Consider the following 21064-nt stretch of genomic DNA (forward strand, 5'->3'; position numbering starts at 1 on the left):
GGAAACCAAAAAATTCATTTAACTGGCTTTGTTGCAATATTTACTTTTATTATGGTGGTCTTGAACCCATGATTATTTCTGAGGTATGCCTATATCTGTATAACACGGTTCCTATGGATATGTAGAATATTACCATCACTCCAGCAAGGTCTTCCCTTGTTAGCTCCTCTCCTCTCCATAGACAACCTGTTCTAACTTTTTCCCTTGAAGGTGAGTTTTGCCTGATTTAAAATTCCATATATGGAATCCTGTAGCTCACCCTGATAATAGTTTAGCTGAATATGAAATATCTTGACATTTTAGTACTTCCATTCAATTATTCCACTGTCTTCTTTTTTTTGCCACTGTTGAGAACACTTTTATATATAGTCTCCCCCCACACCCCCCCGCCTTTCAGTTGACTTGCAGATCTTCGCTTTGGTCTTTGGAGTACTGCAAAATGGGTCTTCATGTGATTTTTTATTTTTTATATTTTTTAATGTATATTTGTTTTTTAATTTTATTTTGAGAGAGAAATTGCTGGGGATGGGCAGAGAGGGAGAGACAGAATCCCAAGCAGGCTCCACACTGTCAGTGCAGAGCCCAGTGTGGGATGTGATCCTATGACCCTGGGATCACGACCTGAGCCAAAATCAAGAGTCAGACACTTAACCAACTGAGCCACCCAGGTGCCCCTCATGGGATGTTTTTTAAGTTTATATATCTTCTTTGAGATTTGTGCTTTCTGAATATGACAGTTCTGGAAATGCTAAGGTATTACTTTAATTTCTTATTTGTCTTTGCTACATTCGGGGTAGTTTATTCAGGTAGTTTATTCCAAGTCATTCTCCTCAGCTATGTCTAATCTTATTAGCTCATGCATTGAGTGTTTGTTTCAGTTTTATTTTTCATTTCTAGAAGTTCTGTTTCTTTTTGCAGTCTGTTTTGTCTTTTAGATAGAACTGTATGCCTTTCTCATGTTTAAGTTCCCCTTTGTTTAATAATTTAGAATATTTATTATCTGTGTAAATAATTCCAGTGTCAGAAGTTCTTGGAAGTCTGTTACTGCTGTCTGCTGTTTCTGCTGACTTTTGATTATGGTGATTGGTTTCCTTGTTGTTTATCTAAAATGTAGCCGTGAACTCAAGTTGAGACAGAAGGTGGTATGGATTTACTTATGCCAAGATACTCCATGGCACCAATTCAGGACCCTCTTTAATTTCTTCATCTTAAGTTTCCCAGACTGTACTAGTAGGGATAATCTGAACCCCAACCAGTTTGAGGAAACAATAGTTTTGCATTTTCAATTGAGATCTTTCTATTCCCTCTGCCTTTCTCCCTAGAGCCCAAACTAAGGTCAAAAAGTTTCCTAGTTGTCTTCCTTTGATAGGTATGCAGGATTTTTCTGGTTTACCCTTTTGCTGGTTTTATGCTCTGATTCCAGTTTAAGGTCTCTAGCTTATGTGGGCCCAAGATCTTGTCTTCTATCACCCCGTGGCTGTTCACAAACCTGTTACCAGGATTGGCAAAGGCTTTCAAAGCAGATCTAACTTCAGCATTCCACCATAGTCTTTAGTTCCTGCTTCCTTTTGGTTCCTGAAGATATCTCTTACTTGCTGATGAACTCTGTCTGTGTTTTATTTCTCCGGGATTTCTTAACGTATGCTATTGAGGTTTTCAGATTATCTTTTCTAAAATGTCCTAATGGTTTAAAATAAGCACTGGCCCCAGTACAAAGGTAAGGTCAGTAGTGGAAAAGAGATGGATCAGGAAGACATAGCAATTCTACTTCTAGAAATTTATCTGTTAGATATAATCATAGAAATGGAAAATGAAATATGTACAAGGATATTCAATGCAGTGTTGGTTGTAATAGCAGAAGAGTAGTATGAATCTAAATAATTCATTAGTGGACTATTTACACAAATTATGGTATGTATTTATAATGGAAAAAGAATGAAGCAGGTCTGAATGTACAAATATGGCATGATTGTCAGAAATACAGAGTAATGTTACAAATTGGTAACAGTGGTTATCTTAAGGGAAGGAAATTGGGTAGAAGGGGACAGGGATGGAAATTTGCTGTTTTGTACCTTTTGAATTTTAGACCATTGGCATGCAATGCTTATTTTGAGAATAAATGAATTTTTTTAAATAGTAATTTTAAAAGGCATTGATAGATGTGGGCAGGACCATTATACATTTTGAGTTGTAAATCGAATCTCTGAAAAGTATTCTGGTACTATCATATAAAAAATACACATTTTTATCCACAGTTGCCACTCTTTTTCAGTAGCGTTTTAGTGTTTTGCTACAGGAAGCCCTGGATATCAAACCTAGAGATGTATTGGTTGTACCTGGATTAAGTAGCATGTCTCATTTGGTCACATGAGTCCCTCCTTGAAGTTTTATTTTATTTCTATTTGGGTCTGTGGATTCAGCAGTGAGGTCAGGAATGCATTTTGACTTACCAACTGGAAAAAAGAATTGGACTGAGAAGCCCCTTCCCCAAGAGCATTTTTAGGTAAATTCCAGGCTTGGGCTCTTTTGTGTGGACTAACCACCCATTTCCCAGAAAGGGACCCAACTTTTGACCTTCCTTTCCCCCTCAGTTTGTCTACACATTGCCTCTAAGCAACTCAGTCCTACTTACCATTCCTTTACAACTGTCAGTTTACAACTGAATTTTTAAGTCCCTTTTGCCTCAGGGTTCTTTAGTTGTCTATCTGTGGGTATCTCTTGGACTTACAGTATGAAGATAGAATTGTGCCCATTATTTAACAACAGTGTGAATTAATAATTGAGCTCCAATCCTGTTTTAGAAGTCAGCCACTAGGTGTCTCTCTTGTAAAGAAATAATCATGTACAGCTGACAAAACTTTTTTTCTTTGGATAACATTACAGCATTCTAATTATATTGCAGTAATATACCCATCTACCTCTGTATTAATGTCCGTAGCACTTTTTTTCCTTCAGCAATTATGTGCTGATCCACTTCATAAAGCACAGTATTTTGTTTGCATGATAACCTATAAGTAGTATATGATTATACTTTACGGCAAACTGACTTTAGAAAAGAGCAAAGGAAAATGAAGTGATGGGTTTAGCAGTTGTGGTCATGGGGGACAAGTGGATTTTGCAGTGATCTTTGAGGGATTACATAATAGGGACTCAATACAAACTTATTCACTAATTGAAAATGTTTAGCTCTGTGGTTTCTCTGCCATAGCAGCTTTGGATATAGTTTGGTTGGAAGAGTTTCAGAGCAACAGCAGGGACTTAGGAAACAACAGTGTGAAAGACTAGAAACTTAATGGTTCCCCAAACAGGCATATACTTACTGGGGCCATGTAGACAGTGGTAAGGAAGTTTCTGTGACATAGCATCACAGAAGTTGTACTTTTCCATAAGGGCAGTTAGGCAGCATTCATGGAAATAGAAAACAGTCTTGATCACCTTGGGGTCCCCAGACTGGTTCAGTTAGGGAAGTCCTTCCCTAGTCACCAGGTCTGCTTCTTCCTGATGTGCTTCTAACATGTATCCCTTTCTACTTCCTTCAGTACAGTATTTATCAACTATTCTCCCATGCAGGCCTACTTTATCTCACCCTGGACTATTAGGGAACTTTCCCCACCTCAGTGTCTCCTTACCTCAGTCATTTGATGCACTGATGCCCGAGACATCTTTATAAAATGTGTTTTTACTGTGATAGTCACTTGCTCAAAATCAAGGAGGAGTTAAGGATGTCTTGAGGTGAGAATATCAGATGCAAAAGGATGAAGTAGTAAATTTAAGACAGTGTATGTAGACACTAGGGTGATGTATGTCTAGAAACTAGGGTGAGAGGAGAGTTGGTAAGTGATAGGGGATGGACTGGAGAGAGCCCCACTGGGACTGAGCTTTGCAAGACTTTATATGCCAGGTTGGGGAGTTCAGACAGAGTCAAACTTTGAGCAGAACATTTTCCTGTTCATATGAGTGATCCATACTAAATATGGATCAGCCTACTCTGTCCCCACCCTGATTTCCTAATGTATTCAATGGAGTGTACCCAGGCTGGTTACCATGCCTAATCCTAGAATGTTTTCCTCATCCATTATTTTCTAGCCATCTGTGAAAATACATGATAGCTCATCTTCTCCATAATTTCTTTTTTGCCGCAGTTCCTATAGTACATATTCTCTTCACAGCTAATACAAAACACATGCCACATTTAGTGCTAGCATTCGATTTTTAGTATGCATATATATCTACTCTCCTTTCTGCATTCTAGTGTTTCTTAGTAGGGGCTCTTGGCATTTTGAACAGGACAGTTTTTTTGTTGTGTGGGACTTTCCTATGCATTACAGGAAGGCTAGCATTTCTGTTCTCTGCCCACCTAAATGCCTAAAGTGCTTCCCAGTCTTGGAACAGTCAGAACTGCCCAGCCATTTTCAAATGTCCCCACCGCCCAGGTTGGTACCACTCCCAGTTGAGAACTGCTTTATTAAGTACTCAAATATTTATCAGTTATTTGAAGCAAAATGTGCTTTTTTATTTCACCTGCTATATCCATTTTCTTAATATACTGTCTACTAAAGCCAGTACCACATACTTAACCTGTTTCCTATTATTATTGTGTAGTGGTGAAACTAATTTTTAAAAGAGCAAAATGTAACATATAACTGGAACTTTTCAAAGTATTTTCATAATGATGTGAGACATATAAAATTATGGTTTTCATTCTCCCCAATTCCAGTAATTTTAATCCATGCTAAGTAACTACACAGATCCTTTGTATTCAGTCTTCCAAAAACACTTATTATGGTACCAATCCTAATAAAATAGATGGATTATTTTTATGAGCAATAGTTATATTTATTCTTGAGACTTTAAAATTGTTCTTGAAGTATATTTTAAAAGATTAAATGGCTGTGAGTGAAGGATTATGTAGATATTTTATACATTTGTTTTTTCCTTGAAGAGTTTCAAAATTTGGTAGATTTTCTTCCTGCTTTAAATTAAAATAAGGTTTTATAACTGACAGTGGAACAAAATGTTTTTTTCCTGAAATTCCTTTAGGTATTATATGCTGCTTCCGAATTTCATAACAGTTGACAGTTTACAGATTAGTCTGTCTCCCTTTTCTACTGCTCAGAAATGAAAGATGAAACCTAGAAAGAAGAAGACTTTAATTATTTGTGTCATTTAGGATGCTTTATGTTGCTTGAAATAAAATACCCACTTCAAACTGTTTGAGCTATAAAAAGGTAAATTATTGGCTGTCATAACTCAATATCCATCCAGAGATAGGATGGATTTCAGAGTTCATAGATAAAATGACTCAATTACATCATTAACGGCCCATTTTTTTTGCTGATTTTCCATTGTATATTCAGTGGTGTCAGCTGAATCCTCATGGTCATAGAATGCTCCTGGTAACAGTTTGAGTTGCAGTAAATATCCAGAAGTGCTTCTCTCCCAGCATTACTGAACAGGAAACCTGAAATTCACCACAATTGGGCCACCTAGGTCATCGGCCCAATCCTGAATCACTGTGTCAAGGAAGATATAAGATAGTGGTTTTCTTAAGCTGACTAGTAAGTGCATGCCTCTAGAGGTAAGGAATGGATTCTATTCGTCAAAGTATGGTTAGGGATTAGGAAGGAGGATGATGATAAGAGATTGCCAAGGAGGCAATTAAAATGTTCACTATAACTCCTAAAAATTATTTCAAAATATGAAGGCAAATATTTAAAATAAAACATAACATATATTTGAATTGATGTTACATAAAAATACATAGTTTGTTGTTGAACTTTCATTTCTGGTAAGATCATAAAAGAATAGTCGATTAGAGCATAGACTCTGGAGGTATTGTACTGTCTGGGTTCAAATCCCAGCTCTGCCATTTCCCAGCTGAATAATGATCTTGGAGGAGGGACTTTTCTTTTCTCTACCTTAGAGTTCCCATGAAATAATGGCGTTCATTCAGAGTTGCAAGAATTAAATGAGTTAATACATGTAAAACATCTAGAACAATGTCTGACATGTTGAGAGCACTTAATAAAGCATTACTGAAAGCATTACTGTTATTACTATTACTACTTGGCTAGTGCTATCTGGTAAAAGGATCTACTGATAGATTTCATAACCTGTGGACTTTACTAATTAGTGGTGTAGCATTCTGAAGATTAGACATGTGGAAATTCTAGCTTTCCTTACTCCCATGGAGGGACTTGTATTTAAAAATCAGAAGTAAAGGGGTGCCTTGAATAGGATTCAAGCACGGAGTCCACTTATCCTTTCCCCGTCCCACCTCTCATTCTTACAGTATATTGAGTATTCTCCCTCTGTATAGTATACATGAAGAACAAGGTGCTTTCATGTGAAAACTGTACTCTTCTCACAGTGATATGGAAGGAAAACACAGTGCCCAGGATTGGTGGTTGACCTACTGCCCTAAACAGAAGCCTGCCTTGAACTCATCCCAAATGCCTAGTGAGCCCTTAGGACTGCTCTTTGAATAAATATTGGTTAGTCAGTAAGAGAGGGGGATGAAAATTGGTGACTTTTTTCAAGAACAAAAATAATCAGGCTCATTTAATTTCATATTAGAAATCTTAGTTCTTAGAATTCAGCCTTCTTATGTAACTCTTAGCTATAGCATATTTCTTGAGGAGGATAGGTTTGAAGCTGTCAAAATGATTAGATAAGTAACCCTAGTTCTGGTTGGGTAATAATTTCTGAGATAAAAAAGAAACCTCTTAAAAGAACACTTCCAATAATGAAGATTTTTAGTTTTAAAAAGAATGTTAAAATTAGTCCTTTCTATGATTATTACCATCCTGCACTTTCCAGTGAAAACATTTTTGACTTTGCTGATTGTAAAAAATAGCCAATCATTATGTCAAAGATTTGTTTAATACAGACATATAAAGTAAGAATTAAGTCCTTTCATAATGGCAAGAAATAACTAACCATAGTTAAAAGTTTGGGGCATGTCCTTCATACTTGTAAATACATGTATGAATATATATTTTAAACATAAATGCCATCATTCAACACGTACATTTTTCTACTTCAGTGCATAGAGTTCTGCCTCATTTTTTCATTCATTATGTAGATTTAGTATAGTTTAATCAGTTTTTGATGATACCCATTTAGATTTTTTTCTTTCTATTATAAAGAGTGGCACAGTGGACATGAACATATGTCATTACCCATCCAGTTATTTCCTTGGACTAAATTCCTGGAAATAAAACTGTTGAGGCTAAAATATGTGTATTTTTTTCATTAAGAATATTTATTTTTTGTCTTTATGAACTTGAATTGCCAGAAGTTCACACCAGTTGATATTCCTATCACCAATGGAAAGTCTCCATTTCACCATGCTTCCCTAGTATTTCCCCAGTATTTCTGATTTTAACAATGTCTTTGTAAATTTGATAAGTGAAAATATTTCACTTCTATTTGCACTTCTTTGGTTATAAATGAGCTTGAAAATCTTGTTTCAAGAGATCAGTGCCATTTAAAAGGATCGGATATCTGTCTTTGTTTTCTACTCTTCTTCCTTGGAATTATGGTAGCACTCCAAGATGAAAATTAACCATTTTAAGTCACGGAGTTAGAAAAATATGGGTATAGAACTTCCCTCCCCCTGTAAGTTTGTGTTATCATACACATATTACTTTCTTGAAATGGTGGGAGAGAATGACCCTTAATTTTAATAAGCATTAGCTGTTAAGTGCCCTGTATTAACTTGTTAAAACCGAGTATAAAATAACATTTATTTTCCTCTTTTAATACATGTGTTTCTCAACGTTTTTTTTTTTTTTTTTTATTGCCTCCCAAGGAGCCCTTTTAGACATTTTCCTTCTATTTGCTCCCCCATGATATTTTGATACCACAGATATACTGTGTATATGTTTATGTGTAGTGGCCCTTTGGAGGGCCACAAACCATTGTAATATTTAAGATTATTTTTTTTTAATTTATTTAAGATTATTTTTAACCCTCCCCAAAACAAATTTTTATCCCTTTGGGGGTGATGCTGCTCCTATTAAGAATGCATGATTGAGGGGGTAGGAGAAAAAGCTTTCCTATGCATGAGTAGTTGCTTTTGTTTCATGGGACTCAGATCACTGTTATCTTACTTTGTCAGGTGGTCTATAGGGAAACATTAGGTTTAATAATTGCCATCATTACTTCACCAGTCTGTCATCAAACTCTAAACTAGTGTGCCATGAGGTGCTGAAGTTCCCTAGAATATTCAGGTACAGTATTTCCATTCTTGAGAACATTGATAATTTTGGCAAGGACACAGTGACATAATTGAAAGCATTTTGTTTAATTTAGGGAACAGTAGTCTTGATATAGTAAGAATAATAGTGTTTATTTTTTTTTTAATTTTTTTTAACGTTTATTTATTTTTGAGACAGAGACAGAGCATGAACGGGGGAGGGGCAGAGAGAGAGGGAGACACAGAATTGGATGCAGGCTCCAGGCTCTGAGCCATCAGCCCAGAGCCCGACACGGGGCTCGAACTCACGGACCGCGAGATCGTGACCTGAGCTGAAGTCGGACGCTCATCCGACTGAGCCACCCAGGCGCCCAATATAATAGTCAGTGTTTAAACCTCTATCCCAGTGGTTCTCATTCAGTGGTGATTTTTGCCTCCCAGAGGACATTTCCAATAATTGAAAACATCTTTGGATGTCACAACTGGAGGAGTGGGTGTTGCTGGGGTGGCATCTCCTTAGTCAAGGCCTAGAATGCTGTTAAACATCCTGCACAGGAAAGTGCCTCCTCTGCCCCCTTTTTACCCTACCCACCATAACAAAGAATTATCTGGTCCAAAATGTCAGTACTACCTAGGTTAAGAAACACTGTTTTATCCCATGATTCTACTCCTTATGCTGTGTTTTCATAAAATAGTCCAAACAATTATGGTGGAAGGTGGGGGTATGCATACATAAAGATACTCACTAAAGCATTACTTTTTCCCTTTATAAAATGTGTTCTTTTAGAAAACTTACTAATATAATACAAAAAAGCATATAAAATTATCCACAATCCCCCTCAAAAATAATGTTGAGATTTTGATGTATGTGTATTTTTATAAGTGGGACATGTATCACTATGTGTAATTATGAAAAGTGGGAAACAGACTTAATCCTTTGAAGAATTTTGATGGTTACCAGAGGGGAGGTGGTTGGGGGGGAATTGAAATCGATGATAGCGCTTATTATGATGAGCTCTGAGTCATGAATAGATTTAGTGAATCACTAAAATTGTACACCTGAAATTAATGGAATATGTTAACTATACTGGAATTAAAATTAAAAACTTAATTAAAAAACTTAATTATTTGAGACTTAGGAAGTGATTTGATTGCCCAGTCAGGACTACATCAGTTTCAAGAACACTGAAGAATTGGCAACTACTTTAGAGATTAATTAACTCAACCCATTTCAGGAATTCTTATACAATACCCTTCAACCTCTCTTTGTCCATTTGTTCACTTAAATCTTCTATTCTGAATTACTGTTTGCAAATCCCTTTTAACCCTAGAGTTAAAAAGTACAGTTTTCCAATGAAGCTAACTTAATCCTTTGTACTAGTAGAGGTAAATGATAGACCCATCCCTAGGGATAGTCTTTTATTATTTTTTTTTTACCATAATTTAATATGGAAGAACAAATGGTAAAAAATTGGAAGCAGTCATAATGTCTGTCAGTAGAGAATGAATAGATTTTGGCATTTTTCATAAAATGAACTAATCTGCATATATTATAAATAAACCTAAAGCATAATGTAAATGAAAAGCAAGGCATAGGATATTTAGATTATGGTAAGTTTGAAGTAAATGTTAATATTACACAAAATACTATATTGTTTATAGGTATAATATGTGTGTGTGTGTGTGTGTGTGTGTGTGTGTGTATAGAATATAAAACCATGGACGGTAAGAATACACACCCAAACTCAGGATAGTACTTACCTCTGATAATGAATGGGAAGGGAAGGAGATCAAGAAACAGTAGCAAGTTGGATCATCAGCTATATCAATAGCCTTTTATTTCTTAAAAGAAAAAAGTATTTTGAATAAATATGGCAGTTTGCAAGTTGGTTAAATCTTGAGTATGGGTACATTGTTCTTTATACTCTCTTTTTCTTTGTTTTTGAAATATTTCAAGATCACATTTTTTAAAAGTAAATGTACTTTTCAAATTTGTTCATGTTTGAACTGAGGCCAAATATAGAAAGATTTTTATAGTAATTTAGCAATGTGTATGTAATAAAATAGTAGTGAATGACTTCCTTACAATCAAAACTAGTTAACTATAGCAAAATAATTTCCAAGGGCTTTTCTCCCTTTGTTTTTGGAATGTTAAGTACTTTCTGATGGTATTTAGGGTCTACTGAGTGTTAAGAAAGATAAATGGTTCTTGAAATTACTCAAGCAATGATTGGGGTAACTTAATATGATTTAGAATTCTGCAAGATGACAAGTTCATAATCTTTTTTTCTCCTATAACTTAACATGGAAAAAACAAATATATTTAGAAAGAAACCATATTATACAACAGGATTAAAAAATCAATTTCTTTCTTACAAGGAAATGTGGAATCTCTGAGTCTCCCTTTTTTTTTTTTAATGTTTATTTTGAAAGAGAGCGCACACAACCAGGAGAGGGGCAGAGAGAGAGAGGGAGAGAGAGAGAATTCCAAGTAGGCTCTGCACTGTCAACGCAGAGCCCAGTGCAGGGGCTCAGTCTTAACAAACAGTGAGATCCTGACCTGAGCTGAAATTAAGAGTCACTTGCTCATCTGACTGAGCCACCCAGGTATCGCCTCTGAGTTTCTTGATGGTGATATGATGCTCTGCCTCTTTCACAGATAACGAACATTGCAGGGGTGTTTTCTTTTAGAAGAATTGTTTATTTAAAACCATTAACTTACATTTGCATTCAGATTTTTTAAGGTTTCTTCCTCTGAGATTTTAGATATCTGGTCTTTAAATTAGTGAAGGGTGTTTATGCCTTTGTTCTATCAAAAAAACACATATTAACATGACTTTCTTATATGGTAAGTGGCACTCTCAATGTAAGCATAAGCAAGCATATTTTTTCTAGCTAATGCCAAAAACTGTCTTGTTACTAAAGAAAACTTCCATAAACAGATCTGTGATAACTTACCCTAATAGAAGGATTTTTACTTGATTTTATGGTTATTGTCTTCTGACAGAAATTTGACTAAATCGTATGAATGTTTAGTGGGAGATATTTTACTAGACTGTATTAAAATAAAACTATTTGAGATTTTGGAGCCAGGCTGCTAAAGGATAGATTTATAAGTGAAGCTGGCCATTTTGCTTGACAGTGGGTTGTTAGAAATTTCTCCTAAATAAAGAAAACATGTAAAAGCCATCATACAGTGAAAACATTTAAATTTCTGTATTGGATTCAGTATTTCTAACATTAACTTTTTTTAAAGAAGGAATGGTATATAGTGTCACCAAACTTAGATATGTTAAATAGAATATGGTCATTCCAAAATTAGACATTTAGTGAATTATTACTGTTGATCATGTATCAAACCAAAGTTTCGACCTGGAAGCAAAGGGACTCTAGCTCAGAGTGCATTCTGCTTAGCAACCAGCTTGTCTACTGTTTTGCTACTGAATGCACGTACTCATGGCTAAGAAGTATCTGCAGCCAGCTGGTCGCAACTGGACAACACTTCATTCACCTAATTTCCAGACTAGTCAGGCAAAGACATCAGCTCATTATTTTTGGTCATGAGCAAATTTATTTGTAAACTTCCAAGTAGTAGCACACTGATCTCAAAAGCCCCTGAACTGTGACAAATTGCCATCTAATTCAGGAATATAAAGTCCTTGTAATTCAGAACTGCTGCACTTAATTTTGCTTTCCTTTTAAAAATCCTTGCAAGTATATTGTTTAGAAAACATAGTCTCTGAAATCCTAGAAAAAATAGAAAAGATACGTTAAATTCTAGGAATACTTTTCAAATTATTATCTGAAAATGAAAGTTCAGGAGGTTTGATTTGTGCGCACACTTTTATTATCTACCTTGATCCTCATGATTCTTTTTTCATTTAGAAAACAGCAGTTTTGTTGGCATGTGAAGCTCCAATTTCCTCAGAGTCAAGCTGTGTACATAGAAAAAAGGTACAGTACTACCAATGTTTATTAAGAACTCCTTTGTTTTTATTGTGTTTTTGTATTTAAAATAAACTGTTAACTTAAATGTGATATCAGTAAATGTATGTCAGTAGTAGAATGGATAACTCAGTTGTTGGTATCTTGATTCAATGAAATGCTCAATACTATTGAAAAATGAATCAACTACAGCTACATCAACATGGTTGAATCTTAGAAATAATGTTGAATGAGAAGAGCAAATGAAGGAAGAATGCATAGAATGTGATTCTACGTCTAAATATAAAACAGTGTAGTCTTTAGATCTGCAGAGCTGGTAAAACTCTAAGGGAAATCATGATGGTGTTTCCTTCAGCAGGGGGAGCAGACATAAGGAGAAAACTGCAAGGAGACACAAGAGGGCTAAAAACTTTCAATTTCTTAAGTTGAGTGGTTGTAGAACAAATGAAAAATGACCCAGAATTCTACTATGCAAAGATTACTGCTATTAACATTGTGGTATAGCCCTCAAAATATGTATACTCAAAATTGGAATTAATTTGCATAAACAACTTTTTATCCTACTTTTTTCATATTTGCATATTTTTAAGTGTGATTTAAAAACTTTAATGACTGTGTACTATTTGATTCCTTCGGAAAATTTTCCAGTTGCTTTTTAAGTAATATACTGAGCATATATCCACATTTTGCATTAAGTGTCCTCTCTTTGTAACTGTGCTATGAATTTTAGTGAAGAACTTCCTTATTTGAAGTTGTATGCCAAACTAAAGTCAGAGAAAGGACTTCAATTTTTTAGATAGGGGTATGTAGCACATTGGTATATATGAAAATGTATAAATGAGGAAAACTACACATTCAGTGTCTTAATTTTGTTTCTGTAGCTTTATAGTTCAAAACAGTGTGCATACTTACAGGAAAGTTGAAAAATTTGAAATATGTTATTTCCAGGGAGAGTAGTATCAATTTTTACCCTGGTCTTATGATTTAGAATGAATAAACTTGAACATGCACTGAAATTAGCATCATCTGAAACCTTTTTTCAGATTTTTAATTTCTGTAGCTTTCAAATATATTTCATCCTGAATTCATTCTTCCCATCTTTGAGCACAGGTGTGTGTTAAAAGAGGCTTCATGTTTTTATAATTGATTTATAGGGAGCTTCTCAAAATATTGCTTTTTAGGACTTTGTTAAGTGTGTCCAAGAAGCCTTTTTGAGCTTTTTTCCGAAGTAATTTTTGCTTAAAAGGATGTTATATTTTGCCAAGAGTAAAATAAAAGGTCTGTGTTCAGTTATTTAAACAAAAAAGCCACAAGATTTAGTAATTCTAAGTTAACACCTTTAGTAGAAACTTATAAATAATAAATTTTGTTTTTGTTTTTTTGTTGTTGGGAAGAGTACCGGATGATAAAACTATTAATGAAATCCTAAAACCTTACATTGATCCTGAAAAGGCTGATCCTGTAATTCGTCAAAGGTATGTTTCAAAAATTTTGTAATTTTCTGAAATTACTAAAAATATTGAAGTATTGGTTATGTGAATATTATGTAAAGCCATGACACTATTAGACTGTGATATGCCAGTGCAGTTTACTTTCTGTGTCATTTCCTTGGTATTTATTCAAGGCTTTTTCAGTCACAGATGATGCTTTTGGATAGTAACAAAAACAGTTCTCAACACTTAGTATTCACTGTTTTCTAGATACTCGTTGAAGCAGATAATAAAAAATGTATGAATTAATTTAATCCTCACAATAACCCTTGAAGGTAGATTACTGCTAATATGTCCATTTTACAGATGGGGAACCTTAAAGTGCTTAAGTGACTTCATACTGCAAATAAGCAGGGAAGCTGGGATTTAAACCCAGCCAGTGTGGAATCAGAGTCTGCACTCTTAACCCTTAAATCAAACTTCTTTAAAATTGAGTCAAAAACTCTGAAATTAAGAGTTTCCAAGTAACCCTTATAAAAGACAGGAAAATTCTGTTTCAGCCAGGTCTTCATAAAACTAATTAAGATACACTCTGCCTCATCTCCAGAAGTGTAGCGTGGACACAAATGGGCTAGAATAGCTAGCTCTGTCCCTTTTCAGCTGTGTGATCAGGAATAAGTTACCTAAGTTCCAGACCTTAATTTTCTCTACTAGATAAGGTTATTTGAAGCTTAAAAAAAAAAAAAAAAAAGGGCAATGTATATAGTTACTAATACAGGGTCTAACACACAGTAGGCAGCACTCAAAGTAGGAAACTCTTATTAGAATGTGGATTAGTTTTCCTGAGCAGGAACCCGGTTGACTTTCTTTTCTCTAGATGATACCTGCTTGTTTTGGTTCCAGAGTAACCTAGTGTTTAAATTTTAAACTGAGTGGATTCTAAAATGTCTGACCCAATTCTAATTAAATCTCATGTTCTAGTGCCAATGAAAGGTTGTACCCAGACTGAACCAGAATCATGTCCCATATCAGGCAGTGTCTTTGGAATATGTATAATAGTTGTATTTCTTTCCTTCTTATTATTGATAATCCAGTTGTCATCATTGGTCATACGTTTGGCAGTAAGACAAAGTACCTGTCACTAAATTGGGTACATTTTAAAAAAAATAAATAAAATAGCAAGATTAACTTAATTTACTGAAATAGATATTTTTGAAATTAACATATTGTACAGAGAGAAGAAAGGTAATATTTTAAAATTCAGATCCTTGGCTAGAAAATATCTTTAACCCCTTTTCTGTGCTTGGCTAGTTGAATTTTAAGTATTGTTAGCTACTCATAAATGTTTAATCTGTAGATACTGTCTTGAAACATATTAAAAATCAGTTTTGCTTCCTTCAATATGACATTTTTATTTCAGGTTGAAAGCCTACATTCGCTCTCAGACTGGGGTTCAAATTTTAATGAAGGTTGAATATATGCAGCAAAATTTAGTAAGGTAAAATTATTTCCCTCCCCATTTCTTTAAATATTTTCAAATTCTAAAATATAATTAAGTAGCTTGATTAGCTCAAGTAGCTAGTTATTATACCAGTATGACTTTCAAATTAAAATTTAAAAATAATCAGACTTATAGGATAAATTCAATTGAAAGTTACTTTGGTTAGGGGTGCCTGGGTGACTCATTCAGTTAAGCGTCCACCTTTGGCTCAGGTCATGATCTCATGGTTCATGGGTTCGAGCCCTGCGTTGAACTCTGTCCTGACAGCTCAGAGCATGGAGCCTATTTCGGATTTTGTGTCTGCCTCTCTCCCTGCCCCTCCCTGACTCAGGCCCTCTCTCTCTCTTTCTCCCTCAAAAATAAACATTAAAAACAATTATTTTGTTAAAATATTTTAAAATAGCATTATGTACAATTAAGAGATTCTTAAATCCCATCTTAACTTATTTCAAGAAGTATTCTCTACAACAGTTCTAGTGTTCAAGTTTTTACCTTTGGGAACACAAACATTTATGTGATCAACTGAGCATTGCATATATGGCAATGGAAAAAACACTGCAGAGAAATGTAAGGAGATCTGGGTTCTAACAAACTGTATTATTTGAGGAAGTTTTTTTTGTTTTTGTTTTTTGGGTTTTTTGGTTTTTGTTTTATTTTGGGGTTTTTTTTTAGAGTTTATTTTGAGAGGAAAAAAAAGAGAATGAGAGCAAACAGGGGAGGTGCAGAGAGAAAATCCCAAGCGGTCTCCGCGCCAGCAGCATAGAGTCCTTCATGGAGCTGGATCTCATGAAACTGTGAGATCGTGACCTGAGCCAAGAGTCGGTCAGCTGCTTAACTGACTGAGCTACCCAGGTGCCTCTTCCCTAGACTTGTTCATTTAGTATATTTACATGCAGTTCATGTTTTACTCCCTTCTTCCCCCAAAAGATTTAAGGTCTCAGATGAGAGAAGGATGGAAAGTTTGTGGGTTTTGCAGAGATAGCTATCTAGAGTTACAACATCCATGTTAACCAAAATCAGTATTTTTGAAATTGGTAATCAAACGCTTATGTAATTAGTGAGAAATACTGATGTAAAAGGTGCGTTCTTTCAGTTTTGCTTATTAGCAAAGTTTTAAAGTCAGTTTCATACAAATTCATGTTTAAACAAAACCATTTGCATTGTTCCCTTGGAATTTACCTCCAGTCAATCATTAAATATTTTTTCCTTCTTTTATCGTCTCTTACCTCATTCAGATTCAGTTCCTTTCTTAACATTTACCATATTTTACTTACTTAATTCATGTAAATGTTACTCCTATTTCATACCTTGGTGCATTCTTATTGAGTATACTATGGCTTCAGTCTCATAAGCCTGTTAAGAAAACACCTCTGAGGGTTTTTATGAAAAATGAAATCACTTTTTGGAGAGTTGTCTCATCTCATCTTCTCTAGGCTGTGGAACTAATATATACTCTCCCAACTCTCCTGACAACCTGGTGACGTGTCCAACATTCTAACACTTCTGCAGCACTCTGAGCATTTGCCACCTCCTTGTCATAGACTGCCAGTGTGGGGATAACATGTAAATGGCTCCAGAAGGATTGTAGAAGGGAGACAGTAGTAGTGCTATCCATCAAAATGATTGCCTCATCATTTTTTTTGTTGTACTTATCTGACCTTGAATAATTATAAATAGTAGCCATTGGCTACTATTTTAATGGCTACATGAATGGAATTGTTTGTTTTCTTAGTTAATAAGCATGCATCAACTTGACCATGGTCACCTTATTTACCTAATCTGTTAGGCAAATAATTAAATTTCTTTACCAGAGCTAAGGAAAACAACCCAAATCATTTTGGTACAACTGCTAAGAACAAAAGGTTTGGGGTTCTCTTTTTCTTCTGTTAGTTTATTAATGGTTTTTGTTCTGTTTCTTTGTTGTTTTCCTCCATTACCTGAAAGAGAAGGTTTGCTATATTTCCTTTTAAGTCAAGGCAAACTGGGGAGTGGCCAGTGAAGAAATGTGCCAGCTCACTAAGCCGGTCAAACTTGACTCTTGGGCATAGTATCTTCTTCCTCCAGAATTCAAGGAAGCCAAGATTGTATGTGTTAAAAGGTAGAATACTGAGCATTTTAAAGTTTATAATAAGGGCAGACTGCTTAGGCCTAGATAGCATTCATTTTTAACTTGAAAATGTGTAACTCTAAATGCTTGAAGAGGCAAGGAGGATGGAGATCTCCAGATGGAGATCTCAGCATATCCTAGTAGACCAGGGTCTTCCAGGAGAGTGGCAGAAATGCCTATAGCATGACATGATCCAGAGGGAAGCAGTTGGGGAAACCACTACATGCAGTTGTATTAGAAAGAAATCAGGACGCACAAGAGAACCAGAGCACGGGGAAATGCCAGTCAGATTGCTAAGGTTTATTTTAACAAAGAGGGTAAACCTGAACCCAAAAAAACATCAAAGAAGTACACTGAATTGAAGGTCAGATGACCTAATTCTAGACACTCAATTTCTTTGTGCTTCATTTTCAAGGTCCTTTATTTTCTCTTATTTTATACCTTCTTTAGGAACCCAAGGAGGACCAAAGTTGGGCCTTGGGTTAACCTTAGTCCCCAAAGGGACTATCATTCCTTTGATAGCTTAATAAAGTAAAAGTTGAGTGTTAACTTCAAGGAATACCTAGAATTAGCTATTTTGATATTAAACCTGAGCTTATCTGAATAACATAATAAGTATTTTTACTTTATCTTATCTATATAGAAAACTTACCATTCAGATTTCCCCATTTGAGTTGTTTATTTGAACTCAGTGATCTATAAAAGCATCAAAGGATGGGAAGGTTATGGATTTAAAAATTGCCACTTTAGGGGTGCCTAGGTGGCTCAGTTGGTTAGGCGTCCGACTTCAGCTCTGGTCATGATCTCACAGTTCGTGAGTTCAAGCCCCACGTCAGGCTCTGTGCTGACAGCCTGGAGCCTGCTTTGGATTCTGTGTCTCCCTTTCTCTCTGCCCCTCCCCCACTCATGCTCTTTCTGTCTCAAAAATAAACATTTTTTAAAAATTTATAAAAAATAAAATAAAAATTGCTACTTTATTTCACTTTGAAAAGTGATGGCATTATTTTATGGCAGTCATAATCTCAAACTCCAGTGAAGGAGTTTTTATCCTAAGTTGGGAAAAGGTACACCATATATTTCTGATTAAGTCAGCTTCATGATATAGTTATCCTAATTTCTATAAAACTTCCCAGTTTTCAAGTATTTTCTAATCATGAGTAATGAAATTAGATGCTATGAGGATACATTTAGAAATAGATTTTCATTTGATTTTTTAAAAATTTACTTATTTATTTTGAGAGGGACAGAGACAGTGCAAGTGAGGGAGGGGCTGAGAGAGAGAGGGAGAGAGAATCCAAACCAGGCTCCACACTGAATGCAAAGCCTGACATGGGGCTCGAACTCAGAAAACTGAGATTGTGACCTGAGCTAAAACCAAGAGTTGGATGCTTAACCAACTGAGCCACCCAGGCACCCCTCATTTGATTTTTTTTATATTAAATATAATGTATTGTCAAATTGGTTTCCATACAACACCCAGTGTTCATCCCAACAGGCGCCCTCCTCAGTACCCATCACCCACTTTCCCCTCTCCCCCACTCCCCATCAACCCTCAGTTTGTCTCAGTATTTAAGAGTCTCTTATGGTTTGCCTCCCTCCCTCTCTGTAACTTTTTTTTTCCCCTTCCCCTCCCCCATGATCTGTTAACGTTTCTCAGGATCCACCTATGAGTGAAAACATATGGTTTCTGTCTTTCTCTGCCTGACTTATTTCACTTAGCATAATACCCTCCAGTTCTATCCACGTTGCTGCAAATGGCCAGATTTCCTTCTTTCTCATTGCCAAGTAGTATTCCATTGTATGTATAAACCACATCTTTATCCGTTCGTCAGTTGATGGACATTTAGTCATTTGATATTTTTAACTAAAGATATTTAGGGGTGCTTGGGTGGCTCAGTCGGTTGAGCATCCAACTTTTAATTTGGCTCAGGTTGTGATCTCAGGGGCATGGAATCAAGCCCCACATCAGGCTCAGCACTGAGCATGAAGCCTGCTTCTCTCTTGGGGTGCCTGGGTGGCTCAGTTGGTTAAGCGTCTGACTCTTGATATTGGCTCAGGTCCTGATCTCATGGTCGTGAGATTGAGCCCTGCATTGGGCTCTGCACATGGAGCCTGCTTGGGATTCTCTCTCTCCCTCTCTTTCTGCCCCTTCCCTACTCATGCTCTCTCTCTCTCTCTTTCCCAAAATAAATAAACATTTACAAAAAGATTTCTCTTTCCCTCTGCCCTTCTCCCCTGCTCCCTCACTCTGTCTCAAATTAAAAAAAAAAAAAATGTAACCACAGTATTTTTCAGATAATGCAGTCATTGATAGGCTGTACACTTAGATGTATAATTATACTTCTATCATTAAAGGAAAGTACATTCAGAGAACATCTAAGTAAGATTATTATAGGTTTTTAAATGTTAGACTTCTGATATAAGATAAGCATGCTAAAATAGGAGGATTTTATTATTTCCTAAAAAGTACTTACAAGGCAGAAGCATGTAGTTTCCTTGTGGCTGTTGATTTTAAATGTATCCTACGATTTACAGCATTCCAGTGACTCCAGAGTAAAGTCTTTTTAACCAAATACTTGATGTTGCCAGTTTCCACTGGTTGTGTTTTACATTCTTGGAGGGTTTATAACAGTTGTCTCATGATATATATACCTGATGAGCTAGAGCAGTCTTAAATGTTTCCCAGTTTTTAGCATTGCCATACATGACTTTTATTTTTAGATTTAGGGGATTATAGAATGCAAGTCTAACCCTAAGGAATTTGCTGCTGATGTATTTGAGAGTTTTCTTTCCAGAATACACAAGGTTTGGATTTGTGTTTTCTTATAAAAGCTAACATGGCTTCTTAAGTAAATTCATGTATTCATTCTCTTGCAAACACTTTGTGATACTCACTGTGGTCCAGGTATCATTCTAGACATTGGGGTGATGGCAGTAAGGAGAACCATTCCTGTCCCTGGGAGCTTACATTCCCAGTGGAAGAGAATTCATGTAAGATGCTTGTGTTATTAGCAAGGCCTCTTTTTCTCCTCTTAACCAGCCCAGAAAGTAAATGAGTGGTTTTGAAATAGAAAAGCCTATGTTGGTAATGCCAGGTACTTTCAGGGGCAGCCATTGTATTGCTGCTCACTTATGCTATTATGGACTGAAGAATTTTGAATACTCCGAAGTGTGATACTGTTCATTCAGTTGTAATTTTCCAAATCTATTTTTTGTATTTTACTTATTAATCCAACCATTTATTTTCCATAAAGAAGTTCAGCTACACTTTCTTTATGTTTACTTTGCTGCTTTGATGTTTATATAAGGTTCTAGTTTTGATAAAGGTGTGGTTTAAGCTGTTATGGGATAATTCTTTCCAAATTTACTCAGAAACCATTAATTAAGCACATTTAATCTTCTAGGCATATAAATACAACTTGAGGTTGATACAAGAATGAATTGGGTACAGTTCTACAGTAGTGGGGGAACACAAACACGAAGCAAAGGTGACTGACTGAGGTTCCTGGCATGGATCTGTTTCTGGAGGGATGGAGGTATAGGGCCTGGAGAGGCTTAGGGCACATTGAGTTTTAAGTAGAAGTGGCATTGTTTTTTGGAACATTATTTGCAAAAAGAATGGTCGTTTTATACTGTTCATTTGTTCTTAGTATCTATTCATAGTAAGATTATACATATTCCAGTAAGAAATAGTAATACTATCCTTTCAGAATACATAATCTGTGGAGAAGTAGACCTGATTTTACTTTAAGACGTTCCAGACTAGACTGTAAACCAGAAGTCTCACCATTGCAAACACTTAAGTTTATTAGAACACTGCTTCTCAAACCTAGCCCAAATTAAGAGATGTTCCAAAATAACGTTTTTGTTTTTATCCAAAA

The 21064-nt window shown here is 35.6% G+C and overlaps 1 protein-coding gene across 2 annotated transcripts in view; it reads left to right on the top strand.

Moving 5' to 3' along the window:
- ZNHIT6 (zinc finger HIT-type containing 6) overlaps positions 1 to 21064 on the top strand; it is a 105353-nt gene that overhangs the window by 21377 nt on the left and 62912 nt on the right. For both annotated transcript variants that reach the window (XM_060626377.3, XM_060626376.3), the window contains exons 6-8: positions 12086 to 12154; positions 13540 to 13620; positions 14996 to 15073. In XM_060626377.3, coding sequence (XP_060482360.2) covers positions 12086 to 12154; positions 13540 to 13620; positions 14996 to 15073 — 228 coding nt within the window. The remainder of the gene's footprint in view (positions 1 to 12085; positions 12155 to 13539; positions 13621 to 14995; positions 15074 to 21064) is intronic.

The sequence above is a fragment of the Panthera onca genome, chromosome C1 (genome assembly GCF_046562875.1).
Source record: "Panthera onca isolate mPanOnc1 chromosome C1, mPanOnc1 haplotype 2, whole genome shotgun sequence".
Lineage (NCBI taxonomy): Eukaryota > Metazoa > Chordata > Mammalia > Carnivora > Felidae > Panthera > Panthera onca.